Here is a 21576-nt window from a genome sequence, read left to right as displayed (position 1 = left end):
TTTTGTTTTGTTTGATTTTCTTGGAACGGGGGGGGGGGGATATAAGGGTACCGTGAGGGGTTTCTTAAAAGATATATATAAAAAAAAAAGGAGGGGGGGATTAGGATTAGGGTTACTGCGTTTTTAAAATCTTTTTTTAGTGTACTGTGTTTTCATTTTTTATTTGTTTATTCATTTTTTTTTTTACTTCATCATTTTCCCATGTTCATTTTTGGTGGATAAGGAATTGCGAGTGTCAGAAGGAGGAGGGAAAGGGACGTGGTAACTGGAAGTTGAGGGAATCCTTTCTTTCTTTTTTTTTAATTTTATTTCGTTCTATTTTATTTTTTCTTAAGTCCGAACTGATTCAGCAGAGACCGTAAAGGGCAGGCCAGAAGCTATCACAATCTGAAAAAGAGAAGAAAAGAAAAACACTTAAAGTCTTGATTAACCTTTTTTTTTTTTTTTTAACTCATGCTCATCTATAACAAGGCATATCGCCACTTGGACCTAAGGGGCTACTATCATGGATATCGGTGATTGGAGAGACGTCTTTTAATTGTTAAAAGAAAGCAGCTTAGTTTTACTAGCATTAAATGTTACCATCCATTTGCGACCCCATTCCATTACGGTCTGGAGGTCATTGTCAGAACAGATGTACATAAATCTAAAACAATGGCAGAATCGTTACGTTTTAAATTTATGTACATCTGTTCTTCCTGCATATTATAAAGTGTTGTATCATCAGCAAATATACCCATCTCGGACACAATATTATCATGCATGTTATATTGTGTCCTCAACAAATCTTCCCATCTCGGACACAATGGTGTCAAATAATAGAGAATCATTTAAATACTTCAAAGTGTAGTATCTGTTCCGGCAGATGCTGCAAAGCTATGACTAGCACAGACCAGCTATGACTAGCAAAGATCATATGTGGGGGTAACCCCACATATCTGACCTTGGTCACTGAAGGGGCAACCCTTCATACCAACAGTTTCTAATCCAGCTCCCACCTCTCAGGAGCTGGATCCCCCTTTCCCTCCCCCTTCCCCCTATCTCCACATTAAAAAACGGCCTCCTGCCTAATTTGCTCAGTAGCAAAACCCTGGTTGTTTAATGTTTAATATTCAACATCTATATAAAAACTGAACAACCGGTAATTGAGCATTACATGGTAGCTTAACTTTCAAACATTGAGTTATGAAAGCAAAAAATTTTTTTATTACTTTTTTGTTTTTAAATAATTATGTTTATTTAAATTATTGCTATATACGATGGTAAAACTGTTTAGATATTTTAAAAATTATTTTCATTTAAAGAACTATAAAACAAGTATGCATGGTCCGCCACTCCCCCCACCCCATTTAGCTCCAAGAGTCCCCAGGGGTTGTCAAATCCTTGTGAAAATGAACGGTGCAGTTTTAAGCCTTAACATATGTAAATTTGAGTTCTGTACCATGCGAAAAAAAAAAAAAATGACTAAGTCCATCATTTATCTCCACCCCACCCCCCCCACATTTAGCCCCAAAAGTCCCCAAGACCTTAACATATTTAAATTTGAGTTCAGCACCATGCAAAACTACTAAATAGACATACACAGGAAATTTTGGACAAATATGGTAAAATAGTCCCAAAAATGGATTGTTTTTATTAGCCCTAAAAGAGCCCCTGGGGCACACCCAAGAGTTATCGCAAAGTATAGACAAACAAAATTATATAGAAATCAGTTAGTTACAACTTTTCAGAAAGTTTTATAAAAATCCAAGGCATCATTTTTTTTTTTTTTAATAAGCACAAAAGTCTCAATTTTAGCCATTTTAACCCGAAAGGAACCCCTGGAAGGGGGGGGGGGCAACCAGAGTTTTCCCGGAAAATCCGTTCTGTTACATTTTTACTCATATCATGTTCAATGTTTGTGCAAAATTTCAAAAAATTCCAAGGTGCAGTTATTGAGAAAAGTGTGGACAACGAACAGACGCATAGACAAGGGTGAATTTACAGCCCTCCCCCACCCATTTTGTCGGCGGACCAAAAAAAAACAAAAAACAATGAAACATTCGCAGCAAACACTCGTCTGGCTACAACAACTGCCAATAATTTCCCTTATAATCTATCTGGGCTTAAAAGTATTCCATGAGCAAAACTTCTTTCCTAAAACTAACCATCTATGGAACACGGACCGCTTTCCAGCTAACTATAACATGGTCGTTTTCAAGTCTAATGTAAACAAGTTTCTGTTCAGCTGTTCTCTTTAATAAACTTACCCAAATATCAATAGTATGTGTGTGTGTGTTAGAAACGACAATAACCCTATTCAGGTTTAACTGGCTTCCTCTAAAGCAAGTTTGATGCGATTATGAAATTCACAAGCGATTCCCAGTCGTGTGTATATCCCCGATGATGATGTTAGGTTTTTGCAACTTTTGCAGGAGGGTGTCGACGTCTTCCTACATACAGCGCCTGAAATTCTCAAATTGGTCAAGTCCTTGACTTTTGACCACTTCTCCACCGTCCTTTCTCTTTTTTCGAGTCTGTGCAAACCCTGGCGCCATAAAACATATTTAGCATCTTCTTTTCTGTTTTGTAGTTTTTTTCTTTTTTTTAATAAATTTCAAATCTTAGCGTTTGCTGTGTAGCAGGAGGTTCATTATTCAGGGACTAGCGAGGGGTACCACGCATTGCCCAGGTGTTTGGAGGTGTGTGTGGAAACTCTCGGGGGGGGGGGGGGGTAAAATAATAAAAAAAATGTTTTGGTAGGTAGAGGGGGGGGGGGGTAAAATAATAAAAAAAAATGTTTTGGTAGGTAAGTATGAGGATCGAACCCGAACCCTTGAGGCAAAGTTGGAAATTAAAGTGTGAGAAAAAAAACCGTGCGACGTTAACCATTGCGCCACCGCGAGATGCTAACGGAAACACGTTTGAATTTATTTAATTACTTAAATTGGCCGGTGCACATTTTAATGACTTAATGAGGTTAACTTTTGACTGTGGGGTAGCATTTCATTTAGTGCGGGAATGCTTTTTTTTTCCCCAAGATGTTGGAGGGAAGGGGGGAAACATTATAGGAAAAGGCCTAACCTACATGCGGCGAGCGAAAACTGTTGAATATTTATCTTCCCGAAGTCGAACAAATTAAATAGACAGGCAAGCTCCGTTGTTAACTGTGAGATATTACGATTTACATGTGATATAAAAATTTTTAAAAAGTTGTGAACCAACTGACCGCTTCTCTGAAAAAGCCTTTCTTGGACATACACAAAAAGCCAACATACATTTTCGCTTTTATATATACAGATGGCAAGGAGTTCATATTGGGCGAATACATATAACGGATATAACGATAGTGATAAGGGAGAGGAAGAGAGGCATTTAGATGCACAGTCCTTATATTTCTTACTAGCATGGGTGCCCGGCATTGCCCGGGTATTTGGAGGTGTATGTTGAGCAAAAAGAAAAAAAAAGCGGTCAATTTTTTTTAACTTTGACCCCTATTATGACCTCTTAACATTTATTGTTTTGTGTTCAAATCAAGTTATTAAGTTAGATCCATGTCAAAGAGACCTATATCTAAAATTTCAAGTGTTTAAACCCAAAATTGTCGGAGGAGTTTGGCAGAGTTCTCAAAGGTCAAATCGTTGAGCTTTGACCCCTTAATTGCCAAATTTTTGGTCGAAAACCGATCACGTCGATTTTCCCAAATCTCAGTACCGTGTATATCAAATTTCGAGTCTGTAGACTTAAAATTGACAGAGTTATTGCATAGGGAAATGTAGACACACAGACACTTTCACTTTTTCACTTATCTAATGTTCTTATTTACATGGAAAGGGACAGCCCTTTTTTCTGTAACATGTTTACTGAAGACATTTCTTTATTCAAACCAAACCGGTCTATCTCTCACATGATAGTTATTCATTCCTGTGTTTAATCCCCCCCCCCCAAAAAAAAATAAGCATCTTATTTGTTTGTAAAAGAAAAAGAAAAAAAATGAAAATGGCAAAAGTCCTTCTGAAAATATTTCAAGATTATTATTTCACTTTCTGTGAGGTATTTTATTTATTTGTTTCTTTATTTATTTGTTTATTTGTTTATTTATTTATTTGTTTATTTATTTATTTATTTATTTGTTTCTTTATTTATTTGTTTATTTGTTTATTTATTTGTTTGCAGACTATTATCCTCATCTTCATTGTTGCTCTTGTTTCACCACGTTTCGACCAACTTATCCTCTGGCCTTCTTCATGTGGTTAACCACAATGGTATAGGAATGCTGAGTTTTGTAACTTCCATAGTTGTCGTCGTCTCAAGTTCAATATGAACAGACATCTTGCTGCTCAACTCCCTACATAGTATCCCTGCAATTATGTCCTAAATACCACATTAAAGTGGCACTGTGCTGTGCCTGGGGTAAAAAAAAAACCCAAAAAAATTTAAACAAAAAAAAAAATCTGAATCTCCTAACTGCATTCTCAGCAACTACTGCCATCCATAGTTATTGTCATCTCAACACGTTCTTAAAAGTCCAAGGAGGTATTCAACGTCTCTATCCGGGGCCCGTGGCGCAGTGGATAGAGACGTTGAATCTCTACGGTTTTGTCTGAAGATAGCGGTTTCAATCCTACCCAAGGCTGGCCAGAGGCTTACTTGGCCAAAACGTGGTGAGACGCAACAACTATGGAAGGCAGTAATTGCCGAGAATGCAGTTAGGAGATTCGGAGTTCCTATCTTGTCGCGAAACAACAACTAAGAAAGATGAGGATAATAGTCCGCAATAAATAAATTAATAAATAATTGTTACTTACAATTTGCATGGAAGTTTAAAGGTTCGTATAACCCTCACTTCTTGACGATCTGAACAACGTCTTCATCACAAAGGACATGGTCTTTTCCGACCTTCTGGGGTTGATGCTTTACTGAGCTACCCCAAACCAAAGCACTGAAAAAAAAAAAAAAAAGAAAGAAAAAAAAAAGATCAAAGATACGGTTATCAGGGATGTCAGTAGCCAACAACAAAGAAGGCTGAAAGTGAGATTGATTTCCCAACGGGGCCATGACCTCACTAATTTCCCAACTGATGGTTAGGGTTATGAAATGACAAAATGTAGGACAAATCTCTGGTGATTCAGCAAAAATCAGTCTTTGCTTAAAAAAAAATGTCAACTCTGGATAGTTCAGTCCTATCCGATTGAAATAATGAAGAAATAAAGGAGAAAAGATTTTGATGGTTGTTTATTTTGTTTTTTTAAACAAACGCATTTCAGGTGAAAACATTACATACTTGCATGTCATGGAAAAATTAGTATAAATTACAAACAAAAGAAAATGATCCAGTAGAAAAAAATTAAAATTAAAAAGAGAATTTATTCCGTTTTATCGTCTGTTTTTACGTGAAAGAGTTGTGCAACCAATTCAGTATCAAAAACAAGGGGGATAACCTTTGACTTAAATTGATAAATTAAAGGTCATCCATTTTAAAACCAAACATAATTTTGGATGACTTTTTTGTCAAAATTACATCTAGCAAAACTTCTAACGAATCATGTGTCGTAATTTTTAAAAATTTATTCTAAATTCACCATGACACGTAAGTATGTAATAATCGTTTTATTTTTAACTAAAAAAAAAAAAATCAAATTTCATGAGTAAGCAAAAAGGGACAGTTTCTACATCGCCATCTTGAAGAAACATAAGATAACTCCACAATAATTTAAACTTGTGAGATTAGTCTAAAATTTAGTATTAATCGTTTCAAATTATCTAAAAATGATTTTCTTTCTGAAAATAAAACTACCTGATTTATGTGACTTTTGGAATATGATCTTTTTGTTCTATCACGGAAACATACATCAAAGATTTTTCTCGGCAACCATCCAATATTTATTTCTGAGAAAAGTGTTAATTTGTTGCATATGAAAACTGTATATGACATGTGCATTGAAAGTTGGATCAAAGGGGGAGAACTTTGTCGTATGTTTCGCTAAAGTTACCCAATTATTTTCACATATCAAAAAACAAAAAAAAACAGTAAACAACCCCAAGAATACGAAACCAGAAATGAGGCCATCCATTTTTAAACCAAACATAATTTTGGATGACTTTCTTGGTCAAAATTACATCTATATATATATATATATATATATATATATATATATATATATATATATATATATATATGACACATGCATTGAAAGTTCAATCAAAGGGGGATAACTGTTGTATGTTTGACTAAAGTTATTCAGTAGGCATGAAGTTGTCATGTCACAGTAATGAACATATCCAAAACTTAAAAAAAAACGATGAGATAGAAAATTAATTATTAATGAAAACTGTTTTTGAAGACAATTAGCGAAAACAAAGTTTTGCAGAAAAAAAAGAAAAAAAAACATTACTAAGCTACCACCTTACATTCATTAATCCTTATCCTCGAATGGCCATTGGACCTTGATAAATGGTGACTCCCAAGTAAAAAAAAAGGGGGGCAGTTGTGTGTGTGCGTGTTCGATCAGAAAGTCAGAAACTACACAGTGCACATTCACAAAGTTCATATTCTTTTTCGGCATTTTCTCACAACGAATACGAACATACCTTGTTTCTTCCCTGTTAATGTACCTATTCACAATGCCTCCCAACGGGAAAGAGTTAGACACCAGGGTCGTTTTTTAATGTGGAGAAAAGGTACAAAAATAAAAAAATTGTCTCAGTCGTGAAGGACTGCTCCTCCACCGAAAGAGAACAAGAAATGGAAGCGCATCATCAGAAGAACAGATACTACACTTTGATCTTGGCCAAGAAAATTCGAAATATTGAATTTCAAACGAAACCAATGGTATCTACTTAATTGTCATGTCCCAGTAATGAGCATATCCAAAAATTATGAAAAACGATAGGGTAGAATATTAATTATTAATGAAAATAGGTTTCGAAAATTGAGTTTTGCAAAAAAAAAAAAAAAAAAAAAAAAAAAGGGAGGGGGGATGCGAGTTTTAATTTTAACAAAGGGGAGGTAAATATTTTTCTGAAAATCTGGGCCAATTTAGCAAAACTTAATTTCCCCTAATCGTCTTCAAAAGCTGTTTTCATTAATTACTAGTGAGGGGTACCCGGCGTTGCCCGGGTGTTTTTCGGGGTATGTGAAAAAACCCAGAAAATGTGAAAAATAAACGAAGCCTTCACGACGCACAGTTGGAAAAGTGTTTTAAAAAAAACAGGTGCGCGTTTTTGATTGACGTGATGGCGATAGGTATTCAGCAGTTAGAGTTTTGTGCGGGACAGTTTTGAATGAGGTGAATAAATCGGTTTATTTGTTTTTAAAAACCCGCTCCCTGTTTATTAGGAGGAGCGAAATGAAAGCTACAGTCTGATATGACGAAGTCGACATTGAACAAACGTTACTTAGTTCTCTTGAGACAACTGGCTTTCGGCCTGTGATTAGAGTCAAGTTTCGCTTTTTTTTATACCGAATGTAACGCGTGCCGATGCGGGAAATGTGGAATAATTAACGTTTGAAAGTCAATAAAATTAAATAGACAGGCGAGCTCCATGGGTAACTCTGAGATATTACAATTTATAGATGATATAAAAAGTTTTAAGAAGTTGCGAAATGAGCGCTTCTCTGAAAGAAGCCTTTTGCGGACATCGAGGAAAAGCGTACATACATACACACATACATTTTCGCTTTTATATATATAGATTATCGTTTCGTAATTTTGGTTTGTTGGTTGTTTTTGTTTTACGGCATATCAACCCCTTTTCAGGTCATTTAATGCCAAATCCAATGATTTTGAAGAAAATTTTTTTTTAATAGAATATATTTGCTTTTTTTGTTTTTCAAGTCGGTTTCTATTTAACCCATAGTTGGGACCCTAACAGGTACTACCACTCTGGGTCAGAGTGGACCTGGAAGTGATGGCAATTAAAGAGTGGCTCCACACGCTCCAAAACCCACAAGCTGGGGCCTCACCATCAGATATAGTTTAAGGTCATATCCAGGACCATGTAATTTTGGGATATTTTCATTACCGTGACACGACAATTCAGTAGATATCATTGCTTTCGCTTGAAATTCGATATTTCAAATTTCGCTAAAATAACGAAGAAGACAAAAAAAGGCAGTTGTTTGTGTGTGTGTGTGTGCGTCCCATCTTTAAATCAGAAACTACACAGTGTACATTCATGAAGTTTATATTCTTTGTCAGCATTGTCTCACACAGAATACGGACATATCTTGCTTCTTCTTTGTTAGTGTAGTGAAGTTTGAAAATTTGAAATATTGAATTTTAATTGAAACCAATGGTATCTACTGAATTCTCATGTCGGTAATAATTTATGAAAACTTAATTTTCGCTAATTGTCATCGAAAACTGTTTTCTTTAATAATTAATTTTCTACCTTATCGTTTTTCATAATTTTTGGATATGTTCATTACTGTGACGTGACAATTCAGTAGATACCATTGGTTTCGTTTGAAATTCAATATTTCAATGTTAGAATTTCGCTACACTAACCAACTAAGAAACTCAACAAAATCAAACACTCGGTTGAGTTGGGTATTCTTGGGTTCTATTATAACAAGGATTAGTTGCACCACATGCAGAACAACAGGTAACTGGTTGGTTGGTTGTTTTTGTTTTACGGCATATCAACCCTTTTCGGGTTATTTAATGCCGAATCCAAAGATTTTGAAGAAAAATTTTTTTAATAGAATATATTTGTTGTTTTCACGTCGATTTCTATTTAACCCATAACAGGTACTACCACTCCGGGTCAGAGTGGATCTGGGAGCAATGGTAATTAAAGGGTGGCTCCACACTCCCCAAAGCCCATAAGCTGGGGCCTCACCACTGGATATAGTTTAAGGACCCCCATTGAGGGACTTTTACCCTCTGCAGGGGGGCAGTCGGCGTATTCTAATGTCCTACCGACAGGGCCACAGGTAACTGGACTACACTATGTCACACTTTGATGATGGCAAACCATTCCTGTAATGATCGGGTCCCTGTTGATTTTGTGGTGGGAGTTTAGTTCTGTGCAGTTCTAGGAGGTCCAGGCTTCATCTTTCTTAGGCACCCTTACAAAGGAATGCCAACGGGGTTGCTAGGCACTTTTTGCAGGGGCACTGACTTATCAATCACACTTTCTGACCCTGGTGTCGGAGTTCTTGCAGTGGGGGAGAACTAAACATAATTTATAGTGTGTGTGTGTGTGTGTGTGTGGGGGGATATTGTAAAGAAAGTTTTTGATGCAAGGGAAGTAACTCTCGATCAGCAAGAAATTTATAAAGTTGTTCCAAATAGGAATCAGACGCTAAAACCAACCTAACTTGTAGTAAGTGACTAGTGTTTAGTCCGTAGTAGAACCAAGCCAAGCATACAAGGTCCCTCTCCACAAGTGAAAAATTTACTTTCACCATGACTAATGTTTGAGCAAAATTTAAAAAAAAAAAAAAAAAAGTGTGTGGTCATTGAGAAAAGTGCAAAAAAAAAAATTAACAGATGGAACGATTCGGGAGCAATTTTTACCCCTATAATGGACCCTGGAAGAATAACCAGAGTTATTCCGGAAAAGCCATTCTGGCAAAAAATTGATTTTCATCATAACTAATGTTTGAGCAAAATTTCAAAAAGAAAAAATAAAACAAAAAAACAAAACCAAGGTGTAGTGATTGAAAAAAGTGCGAACAAATGAACAGATGACGATTTGGGGCCAATTTTACCCCTTTAATGGCTGCTTGAAGGGCAACGAGAGTTATACCAGAAAATCCATTCCGGCAAAAATTTACTTTCACCATGACTAATGTTTGTGCAAAATTTAGAAAAAAAAAAAAAAAAAAAAATCCATGGTGTGGTTATTGAGAAAAGTGTGAACGGACGAACGGGAATAATTACTAGGTCCAATTTCTTTGTTGGAGGATGAAAAACAAATACACAATCAAATAAAACATAACTAAAACACAAATTACTAAACATAGTTTGTAGTGTAAAAGAAAGGTAGTTTGACATGTTTAGTTGTACCTATTTACAATGCCTCCCCACCGGACAGAGTTAGACACCAGGGTCGTTTTTTAACGTGGAGAAAAGGTACAAAAATAAAACTTGTCTCAGTCGTGAAGGATTTCTCTCCCTCTGAAAGAGAACGAGAAATGGAAGTGCCGCATCTGAAGAACAGATACTACACTTTGATCTTGGCCAAAAGGCCAAGTTTGTAGATATAAAAGAAAGGTGGTGATGCAAGGGAAGTAACTCTTGGTAAGAAATTTATCAAATTGTTCAAGATAGAAGTTGGATGCTAAAACCAACCCAACTTGTAATAAGTGAACAGTTCGTATTATAAAATTAAATACAAAATCAAATAAAGACTTCATCTTATATGGGGTGGGGGTGGGGGTCAAAAACAAAAATCTGTATAATGTATGTACCCATGACAGAATGAAAAATGTCATATTCCAAAAGTCACATAAACTGATCAAATAGTATTAGTTTTAACTAAGAAAACAACATTTTATGAGGATGTGAGAATGAAGTGTGGCGCTCTACCATCTTTAAAAAATAAAGGGAGATAATTTGAAATTTGAGAGATCAAAATAAGCCTTGTAATGGCTACGATTTGCCATTAATCACTTAAAATTGTAAAAAATAAAATAAAATAAGAAAATATTTTTTTATATAAAAAAGAAAAACTATAACAGCCGTTGCATTGTTGTTGTTATAAAAAAAAAAAATGTTTGATGCTAAAAGTAGATAGTGCATCCTTTGCTCAGATGGACGCAAACCTGGTTAAGATTTGAAAATTTGGTACGTGTACAGTTTTAATGAAGACATTAAAAATGGAAATATTTTAAAAAAATGTTATATTGTACGTACTCGTTATGGAATTGAGTTCTCTGAAAATAAATTCCACTTAATTTGAACAGGTATTTTTTGGGACAGCGAAAAAACAATTTTTTATGACAATGAGCTGAAGGTAGCCATGTTTGAATTTAAACATGTAGACGGAGGGAGGGAGGGATACGAGAAGATAACTCAGTATAAAGTGCGAACACCTCCCCTCTCCCCATGTTAAATAATAGTTTCTCTTCCTTCCTCGAGGTCTCAAAATCGAAACATGGCTACCTTTTGCTCGGTGTCATAAATTGTTTTTCTGCTGTAAAAAAAAACAAAAAAAAACTACCTAATTAAATTTTTTTTTTATTAACATGCTTAGTGTAGCATTGCAGACATCTTGATAGACAACTTCAAAGAAATGACCAATTTCTGCCTTCAAGTATGTGGATATTTTATAGTTAGACTAGCAAGGGTACTGGGCGTTGCCCAGGTTTTTAGAACAAGCGAAGTAATAACTCTGTTTAAATATTTAAAAAACGAACAAAAACAAAAAAACGTTTTAGGATGAAGGTAGGCTCGAACCCAAAGCCTTGAGGTTAATAGCCTGATGACATAACGACACAGCAAAGACTAACTTTAGATGAGTCGAAAATAAGTGTTTATAAACCCAGGTGGTTTTCTAGGTCAAATCTCATGCCATAGCAGCAGCAGCAGCAGGAGGAGAAGCAGGAGGAGCAGTAGAGAAAAAACGAATTCACATCTCAAATTTTGTTGTAAGATAAAAGTCGTTGAAATAAAAGACTTTTACTACGTCATTTCGTAAGCGTTACATATTATGATCTAGATAGCATATAAAAAGTTATAAGAAATAGTAACCCCCCTCCCACCTGGAATCCCAGCGAAAAAACTTTTGCGTACACACACACATTTTCGCTTTTATATATAAAAGTTAGATAGTCATTTTGTTTTTCATCCTGTTAATTGAACCTGGTTTAGTCACCGATAATCATAGCATTCTGTCAAAAACAATGACAATCTATAATATAAATCTCATCTGTCTGTTTAAATGTATGTATGTATGTTTGTATGTCTACCTAAACACACACACACGGTGCTAGTTGGCCGTTGACCCCGAAAAAGGGTTCATTCGCCCTTTGGTGTGTGTTTGTGTGTATGTGTGTGTTGGGGTGGAGAGGACTCCTGTAAACCGTGGTGAAGGTAACCTTTCTAGGAGAAGCAAATCCCTGATTTAAAAGACCATAAAGCGGGAGACCAGTACCCACATTAAGCTGGTCTGCAGTTTAACTTGTTGCTGGCTATCTTGCTCTTGCTTTTTGCTGGATCTCAACATTTTGAACCGAGAGAGAGACTTTGCTGTCGTACAAAGCTAAGACTCTGTAACATCATCTGTGTATGGATACTCCCTCAGGCATTTGTCTATAAAAGTGGTCCTGTGGCAATGGAAAAATTGTGATGCATGGAGGCTTGAAATTCTGGAAGCGTGTAATAATTGATCTCAATGACCGTCTTCGGTGTCATGCTTGCTTGAGCGTATGAATTCATTAGTAGGACTAAAAGAAAAAGTCATTTTTGGGCTCATTGACTTTAAGTGTCTGAGGGAGTGGCACTCGTCTGACAAGACGTTGCTATCATCATGTCTACCTAAAACTTTCAACAGAGGTGATGGACTTTCACGAGATTGGTATCGTTTTGAAGCTCAACCCTTCGGACGAATTGATTAAGTCGTTTTTCTTTTAATTAAGATTAAACAAATTTTATGAGCAAACAAAAAGAAAAAAAAAAAAAAGGAATTGTCTCGCATCGCCAACTTGAAGAAACAAGGGTAGATAACTCCACAATAATTCAAACTCGTGAGATCAGTTTTGTAATGCCTAAAATTCACCATTAATTGCTTAAAAAATTATTTTTTTTATAAAAATAAAACCATTAAACCAATTTACATGATTTTTGGAACATGATCTTTTTGTTCCATCACGGATGCATCACATCATAAGAATTTTTCTGTATTTTTTGTCTTTTAACATAGGGGAAAATTTTGCACAAGAACTTAAAAATTTTGTCAAGTCTGAAAATGAAACATAACCAAATAAAAGAGTAACACTTACTGCTTGAATTCACGCATAATATTCCGATGTATTTTATCGCAAAAGTCCTCAACGCTGCTATGGCCTTCTTTCAGTACGACGGGCGCGCTGTAATCTGGTAGTTGACCCTTTGGTTTTGTGTAACTAGAAATTTAAACAATAAAAATTATGACAAGAAATTGAAGTTGGAAGATAAAAAAAAATGTTCTGTTATGTAAAAAGAAGAATCGAAGAAATTATTATGAGATGCTATAATATGGTTCGTACAGATTTGCAATGTCCATTTTCAAGGCTTTTCAAAGTTCCTCAAGGCTTTCTCCTCACAAAATTCAAGTTTTCAAAACAAACTTTGGGGTTTATTTTTTGGACGAACATAAGTGTCTAATAAAGCGGTAAAATAGTGCTGGAGTTTATACAGGTTTTCAAAGTCCGTTTACAAAGTTTTTCAAGGCTTTCTCTAGACAAACAGTTTTCAGAACAAAATTCAATTTACAATCGACAACAATTTGAAGCAGTGGTAAAAAAATCAAATATATAACAAATAAAAGTTGCTTTAAAATCCACTTGCATAATTCTCTCTGATGTTCTGATTATATGCGAAGGTGGCCAACATGGCCCATCCTGGCTTTGAACCGCCTTTCTCAGTGGGGGCAGGCTGTTCTATTTTCACCTGGAGGATTAGCTTGCGAGCGTTCTTCTCTCTGATGACACTCAAATACATTTTTTTTTTACTTTTGAAATCACAACTCTATAATAATATGAAATCTGGACCAAATAAAATATCATACTTAAGTGTATTTTACGATTGGGCAAATTGTTTTGAAATTTAAGCTTTGTTTTACAACAAGACAGAGGTACGAAAAAGTGGTAAACAAACAAATATGCAACAAATAAATGTTACCAAAGGCAAGATAAGTTACTCAAGATTAGTTTTTGGCGTTTTAACTGATTTTAAAATTTGTTTTAAGTGTGAAACGTAAGTTGTGCTGAGCGCTTCAGTTGAAAAGAAACCAACATAGCGACAGGATGTTCTTTGGTGTCCTGTTAATTTGTCCAAAAACCGATAAAAAAAAAAAACAAGCAAAAGGAAAAAAAAAAAAAGCTGACATATCCCCTGAATAAATGTTACAATGTCACTGTGACATTTATTTGGTGGATTTCTGCCAGTATCAATTTTTGGGGGCAGTTTTTGACCAATTAACGAGATTCTAAAAGCAACAACATCCTGGCGTCATATTGGTTTTCGTTTCAACTGAATCAGCACAATTTACGTTTCACGCTTAAAACAAATTGAGAAAAGTGCAAGCAAATGAATGAACTTTTTATATATACTCCCTAGATTATAATATCTACGATTTACGAAACAAGGTTGCGTCTATCTTTTATTTGAGTGACTTTTGCACACTATTTTCACGGTATTTCTTATTCTCCACGTGTTTGTTTAGCTTTTCCGTATATGAGGGAAACTGAATCTGTATACAAACGAATCTCCCTGGCACTCGAGCTTTGATCAATGCGGGCAAAACCCGTCATATCAGGCAATTGCTATTCATTTGGACACTCCCCTTTTTTATGGGGAGCTGGTTTTCCCCAACATCTCGGGGAAACTGGCTTGCAGCCAAAGTTAAGTGCGGGATTTCATTCCCGTATGGCGTGATGTTTGACCTCATTAAATTCACACACCTGTCACTTAAATTTTTAATCGTTTAATTTCAACCATTCTCATTGCCGCTTCCCTCGTAGCGTCGCAGTAAGTTATCAGGCTATTCGCCTCAAGGTTCGAGCCTACCTGCCTCTCAAAACTTTTTTTTTCTTTTACACCTCCAAACACCTGGGCAATGCCGGGTATTCACGTTAGTTTATATAAAAGAAATTACTTACATCCTAACGAGCTGCAAATAATCCCAAAGTTTTTCCAAAAGGTCATCAAAGTTCCATTTATGATGAGCGGACAGCGGAACACAATGTGGGATCCGGTAAATAATATCCAGTTCCTGGCAACAGATGAAATGAAACGAAACAATTAAGGGGCACAACTATAACAACAATCATACAACTATATTGTCCTTTTGACTACTCTACACTCTTTAACCCTTATCCTTGAGTGGCCTATCGGCCTTGATAAGTGGTGACGTCTATGAAAAAAAAAAAAAAAACTTTATTGGGATTTTAGGGATTTATAGCACATAAACCTTGAAGGTCATTTGGTGCTTGTACAGCCGACAGAACAATTTTTTTTATATCGTTTTCGACATACTTCATTGCCATGCTGAAAATAGTAATATATCCAAAAATTACGAAAAATCAGAGTATAAGTATATTTATAATTAAAAGTAATTTATACGGAAAATGGGGTAAAATTGCATTTTTCTTAGACTTTATTGAGTAGATTGTAAGCATAAGGCACAGAGGCTGTTCTTGGTCTTCAGGCCAGGAGCGGAAAAGGAAGTAATCAGTTTTGGTCAATGTGGGGGGCAACCCTTCATATCAGACAATTGCTAATTTTGGATCCTTCCAGAGTGCCCCCTTGGGGGAGCTGGTTTTTCCTCCCCACATTAAAAAAAACGCCTCGTGCCTAATTTTCTCAGTGGGGAAGCAAATAAATAAAAAGCATCTAAATGCAGGGGACATAACTCCGAAAGGAATATTTTAGATTATTTGTGTTATGGCTGCAATATTCGTTCCTATTTACAGTGCCTCCCCACGAACAGATACTACACTGTGATCTTGTCTTGAAGGCCAAGTACGGTGTATCTGCAATATTTGTTACCTATAGCGATAGACTATTTATTTTTTTACTAAAAACACAATAGCAGTTGTTCTACTACATAAATTTTCATAATTTTTGGATATATTACTATTTTAGACATAACAATTAAGTATGTAATATTGTCTTTGCTTAAAACGATATATTTAAAAAATCGATTTGTCGGCTGTCAAGCACCGGTCATTTTGCGCTATGTATTTATATCATTTAAATAATTATTTAAATAATTTAGAACACTAAATAATCTGTATACCTAAAACAACACATGAACCTTCCTGGTCATTTCTTGCCGACAGATTGATTTTTTTTTAAAGCAAAAACAATTATGACATACGTAATTGTTATGCTGAAAATTGTAATATATCCAAAAATTACGTCATAATCACGTTCACACATCGGTTCCTGTAAGCAACGTTGAACCTGGTCAAGGTGCTGTTTTAGTCTCTACTTCAATCCCACATATAAGACCTTGGTCAATGTAGGGGCAACCCTTCATACCAATTGTCACTATCCAGCTCCCCTACTCCCCGGGGACTTGGTCGCCATTTCCCCTACACTCCTCACTTTAAAAATCGGCCTCGTGCCTAATTTGCTCAGTGGGGGAGCAAATATATACCTCAAAGTGTAGTATCTGTTCTTCAGATGCTGCACTTCCATTTCTTGTTCTCTTTCGGTGGAGGAGAAGTCCTTCACGACTGAGACAGTTTTTATTTTTGTACCTTTTCTCCACGTTAAAAAAACGACCCTGGTGTCTAACTCTGTCCCGTGGGGAGGCATAGTAAATAGGTACACACACAGACACAGCGACGAACGGACTTGGCGACGTTAAAAAAACGACCCTGGTGCTAACACTGTCCCGTGGGGAGGCATTGTAAATAGGTACAATTTGTCACTGTGAAGAGGGAGACAACTCTCGTTTACTAAAAGATTTGTCCATTTTTTTTTCATCTCATAATTTAGGACACAATATTTTTTTTTTTTTAAATCAAAACATTAAAAGAAGAAAGCTGCGACAAATTTTTATTTTAATCTAACAAAGTTGATAACACTAATACAAAATTACTTAATTTTACATAGATAACGTTCAAATTTGATCTCGAATAAAGTTCAGTTTAAGTAGTAATCGAACTGTGTTCCTTTTTCTTTTTAAAAATAAAGGAACAAAAAAAATAAAAATAAAGAAACAAAAACAAAAAAATAAAGAACAAAAAAAATTTAAAAATAAACGAACAAAAAATTTTTTTAAAAGATGGCCGATAATGTTACCTCGACTGAAATCTGATCAATTTTGTTGAGAATGTAGATGCAAGGAATGTAAACTCTGTTTCCTTCCACAACATCAATAAGGTCTTCGGCAGTGGCATCGTAGCGCAAGACAATATCTGCATTGTGGATGCGGTATTCTCCTAGGATCGTCTTCACAGTATCCAAATCCAATTCAGATTGGGACGTCTGGAAAGAAGATGAAAACGGAAATGATCAGGTTGAAACGAGCAATTAAAAGAAGGAAAAATTAAGGAAAAAAAAAAATGGGGAAAAAGAAAAAAAAAAGAAAAGAAAGCGGAAAAGAAAAAAAAACAGAAAAGACAAAAGAAAAAACTGAAAAGAAAAGAAAGAAAAACGGAAAAGAAAGAAAAACAGAAAAGAAAGAAAATAGGAAAAAAAGGATAAAAAAAGGAAAAAAAATAAAGGAAAAAGGAAAACAGAATAAAAAAGGTAAAAAGGAAAAATAAAGCAAAAAAAGGAAAAATAAAGGAAAAAGGGGCAAAAAAAGGAAAAGAGGGGAAAGGAAAAAAAAAGGAAAAAAAAGGAAAAATAAAGAAAAAAAAGGAAAAATAATAAAAAGGAGAAATAAAGGAAAAAAAGGGGGAAATAAAGGAAAAAAAAGGGAAACAAAAAAAAAGGAAAACAAAAACAAATCAAAGCAAAGAAACTTTTTCCATGCAAAATACGATCAACACAAGAAATGCCCTTTTTTCAACGCTTTTTTACAATTTGTCATTGTTCTGAGGGAGACAACTCTGTTCTACTAAGAGATTCATTCATTTTTTTTCATCCCGTAATTTAGAACGCTAATAATTCTGTCAATAAGTTTTCACAAGCAGTTTACAAAAAACATACTTGGAGAGAGGGGGGCACCACAACACTTCACCCCCCCCCCCTCCATAATGTAAACAGAATCTTTATGAAATACGAAACGGTTTTTCTGCTCAGTTAATGTCGGCGCGTTACTTACAGAAAAACGGTTAATTAAACTGCAGAAGCACCTGACTAAAAATCTATACAAGTTCTATAATTAAATACCCTTCCGCCAAGAAAAGGAACGAAAAACATAAAAGTATGTTTCTGTAAAAAATACTGCGAGCATTATTAGCGTCCTAGATAATGAGATGAAAAAAATGAACGAATCTCTTTGTAAAAGAGAGTTGTCTCCCTCAGAACAATGACAAATTGTAAAAAAGCGGCGTGAAAAGGGCATCACCTACTAGATTTCGAATGACAAATTGTAAAACAGCAGTCTTTTCTTCCCTGTACGTTGTGAGTCTGTTCCTACTCTATCATTATTTTCATGGCAAGTGCTCGCCTGAGCTTCAATCTATGATCCCCCTCCCTAGCCAAACTTTCACAAGAAACCCTTGTCTAGCTATAAGCTGGTTCTTACGACTCTTAGTGATAGCCAACAGACGGACAAGTAATAATGAAAGGTTCTTACCGTTGAAGTGAGATTAATTCCTCCTTTATCTTTCCGTCGGAAGTGAATGTTTGGTGGTGTTTTGTTGAGTCGGATACCAAATCCTTCCAATTCATATTCTATAAGTTTTTTATGCTGCAACGGCTTCAAGACATCGAGCACGATAAAGATAAGACTGCACGTACGAGCAACTGAAAAGCAGATAAACCGAATAATACCCATCAAAAACAAAATTTAAACCGCATTATCAGAATAGCCATGAGAGTACCTGGTCTTCAAATATGGCTAAGACAAATATACACAAACTTTTATTTTCTTTATCCAATGAAACCTGGTCTCACTTTTTTTATTTTTACCGGGGTGGGGGTTGGGTGTACGCCCAGCTTTTGCCCTGTCGTAAAATACGCTTAAATATGATATTTTAATTTGTCCAGATTTTGTATATATTTTTATAGAGTCGTGATTTCAAAAGTAAAGAAAAAATATTTGGGTGCCATCAGCTAGAATTGAAACCAAAAGCAAAACTGTAGCATTCAAAGCTGGTGATGTTACCACATTACCAACGTGACATGCATATGAACTGATCTGTATATCTATAAAAGTGAACGTGTCTGTGTGTCTGTCTGTCTGTGTACATTTCCCTATGCAATAACTCTGTCAATTTTAAGTCTACAGACTCGAAATTTGATATACAGGGTACTGAGATTTGGGAAAATCTTTATGATCAGTTTTCGGACAGAAATTTGGCTGTTAAGGGATCAAAGTTCAACAATTTGACCTTTGAGATCTCTACTAAACTCCTCTGGCAATTTTGGGTCTAAACACTTGAAATTTTAGATATAGGTTCCTTCGACATGGATCTAACTTAATAACTTGATTTGAGCTCAAAACAATAAATTTTAAGGGGTCAAAGTTAACAAAAATTGACCATTTTTTCTTTTTTTGCTCAACATACACCTCGAAACACCCGGGCAACGCTGGGCTGAAATGCTAGTTAAAATTAAAAAATAAACTAAGGGACAGGCAATTCTGGGAAAGAAGCTTTGTTCATGGAATCTGCATTTAGATTTAGGCACAGATAGAGAGTGGGGGAAATCGTATATAGTGGTTGAAGCTAGTCAAGTGTTTTTTTTGTGAAAGTTTGGCAAGGCGGGGAGGAGGGAGCCATAGATTGGAGTTCAGTCGAGCACTTGCAATGAAAATAAGGATAGAACAGAGACAAGCTCGCAACGTCCTTTATATAATGCATGGTATTAGCTACACAAACTCAAACGTTAACTCCAAAAGCTTAAAAAAAAACAAGTGAAGCATGCATGGTCCCCCGTGAATGCACAGTGAACGAGGCATAAAAAATGACTAAGTTCAGCATTTGCCCCCTCTCCCCCATTTTGCCCCAAAAGTCTCCAGGGAACGTCAAATCCTAGTGAAAATGAACTGTGAAGTTTTAGGCTTCAACAAATGTAAATTTGAGTTCTGCACCATGCAAAAAAAAAGAAATGACCAAGTCCATCACTTGCCCCTCCCCCATTTAGCCCCAAAAGTCCCCAAGACCATAACATATTTAAATTTGAGTTCAGCACCATGCAAAACTGCTAAGTAGGCATACACAGAAAATTTTGGACAAATATGGTAAAATAGTCCCAAAAGTGGACTGTTTTTATTAGCCCTAAAAGAGCCCCTGGGTCACATCCAAGAGTTATTGCGAAGTACAGACAAACAAAATTATACAGAAATCAGTTCGTTACAACTTTTAAGAAAGTTTTATAAAAATCAAAGGCAATAATAATAAGCACAAAAGTGTCAATTTTAGCCATTTTGACCCGAAAGGCTCCCCTAGGGAGGGGAGCAACCGGAGTTTTCCCCAAAAATCTGTTCTGTTACTTTTTTATTCATGTCATGTTTAATGTTTGTGCAAAATTTCAAAAAATTCCAAGGCGTAGTTATTGCGGGGACCAATAAAAGGGACGATTGTTTATATTGATTGGATTATTGTTCTCATCTTGAGTTTTTATTGTGTAACGTTCTTTGACCATCTTCATGTTGGTTGTTGTTTCGAAAAAAAAAAAAAGAAAAAATTACTAAGAAGACTATGCTTAGATTTTAATAACATTTGGGAGCCTCTAATTATAGAAAAAGAGCAAACATTGTACACCCTTAAAAATTTGGTGATGGAGGAGAGATAATCCCCTATTGAGTTTGACTAGAGTTGCCTTCCCTTTGTCAACCAATTTTTACACAAATTCGAAACTATAACCATAAAATAGAGACTAACTCACAGCATACGAAAAGCATATACGGAGTAACTTTTCTCTTTTCTTTTCCAAACAACAACCAGCATGCCCGAAGACGGTCGAAGGCCAATCCGACAGGAACGCTGCACAAATAACACTCAGGATGAGAACAATAGTCCGATCAATACAAGTAATATAAATTAAAGGGACTTACCAGCAATGACCTGTTTACCCCGACCTTTACCGTCTTTGGCTCCTTCAATAATACCAGGCAAATCAAGAAGCTGAAATGGAGAGAAAATAAACGGTAAATCCAGCAAAGAATAAAAGTGAACAATTATATATTACTTGGAGGAGAGACTTTGCCCGGTCGTAAAATACGCTTAAATATATTTTAATTTGTCCAGATTTCATATATTATAGAGTCATGATTTCAAAAGAAGAGTCTTATATTATTATAGTGTCATATATTATTATAGAGTCATATATTATTATAGAGTCATGATTTCAAAAGAAGAGCCTTATATTATTATAGTGTCATATATTATTATAGAGTCATATATTATTATAGAGTCATGATTTCAAAAGAAGAGTCTTATATTATTATAGTGTCATATATTATTATAGAGTCATATATTATAATAGAGTCATGATTTCAAAAGAAGAGTTATATTATTATAGTGTCATATATTATTATAGAGTCATATATTATAATAGAGTCATGATTTCAAAAGAAGAGTCTTATATTATTATAGTGTCATATATTATTATAGAGTCATATATTATTATAGAGTCATGATTTCAAAAGAAGAGTCTTATATTAGTATAGTGTCATATATTATTATAGAGACATATATTATTATAGAGTCATGATTTCAAAAGAAGAGTCTTATATTATTATAGTGTCATATATTATTATAGAGACATATATTATTATAGAGTCATGATTTCAAAAGAAGAGTCTTATATTATTATA

The 21576-nt window shown here is 35.2% G+C and overlaps 1 protein-coding gene across 1 annotated transcript; it reads right to left on the bottom strand.

Moving 5' to 3' along the window:
• Positions 1 to 277: 277 nt before the first annotated feature.
• On the bottom strand, positions 278 to 20941 carry LOC145269049 (developmentally-regulated GTP-binding protein 1-like; the record flags this gene model as incomplete). The annotated part of the gene is made up of 7 exons (XM_080124651.1): positions 278 to 387; positions 4788 to 4921; positions 12932 to 13054; positions 14792 to 14904; positions 16944 to 17129; positions 18391 to 18560; positions 20815 to 20941. Coding segments are annotated over 6 exons (819 nt in total), but the record flags the coding sequence as incomplete, so codon positions are not given.
• Positions 20942 to 21576: the final 635 nt, after the last annotated feature.

This window comes from Euprymna scolopes, chromosome 45, assembly GCF_053919585.1.
Source record: "Euprymna scolopes isolate OS-2025 chromosome 45, ASM5391958v1, whole genome shotgun sequence".
Classification (NCBI taxonomy): Eukaryota; Metazoa; Mollusca; class Cephalopoda; order Sepiida; family Sepiolidae; genus Euprymna; species Euprymna scolopes.
The sequence above is the reverse complement of the archived record's forward strand: the minus strand, read 5'-3'. Positions and strand labels throughout refer to the sequence as shown.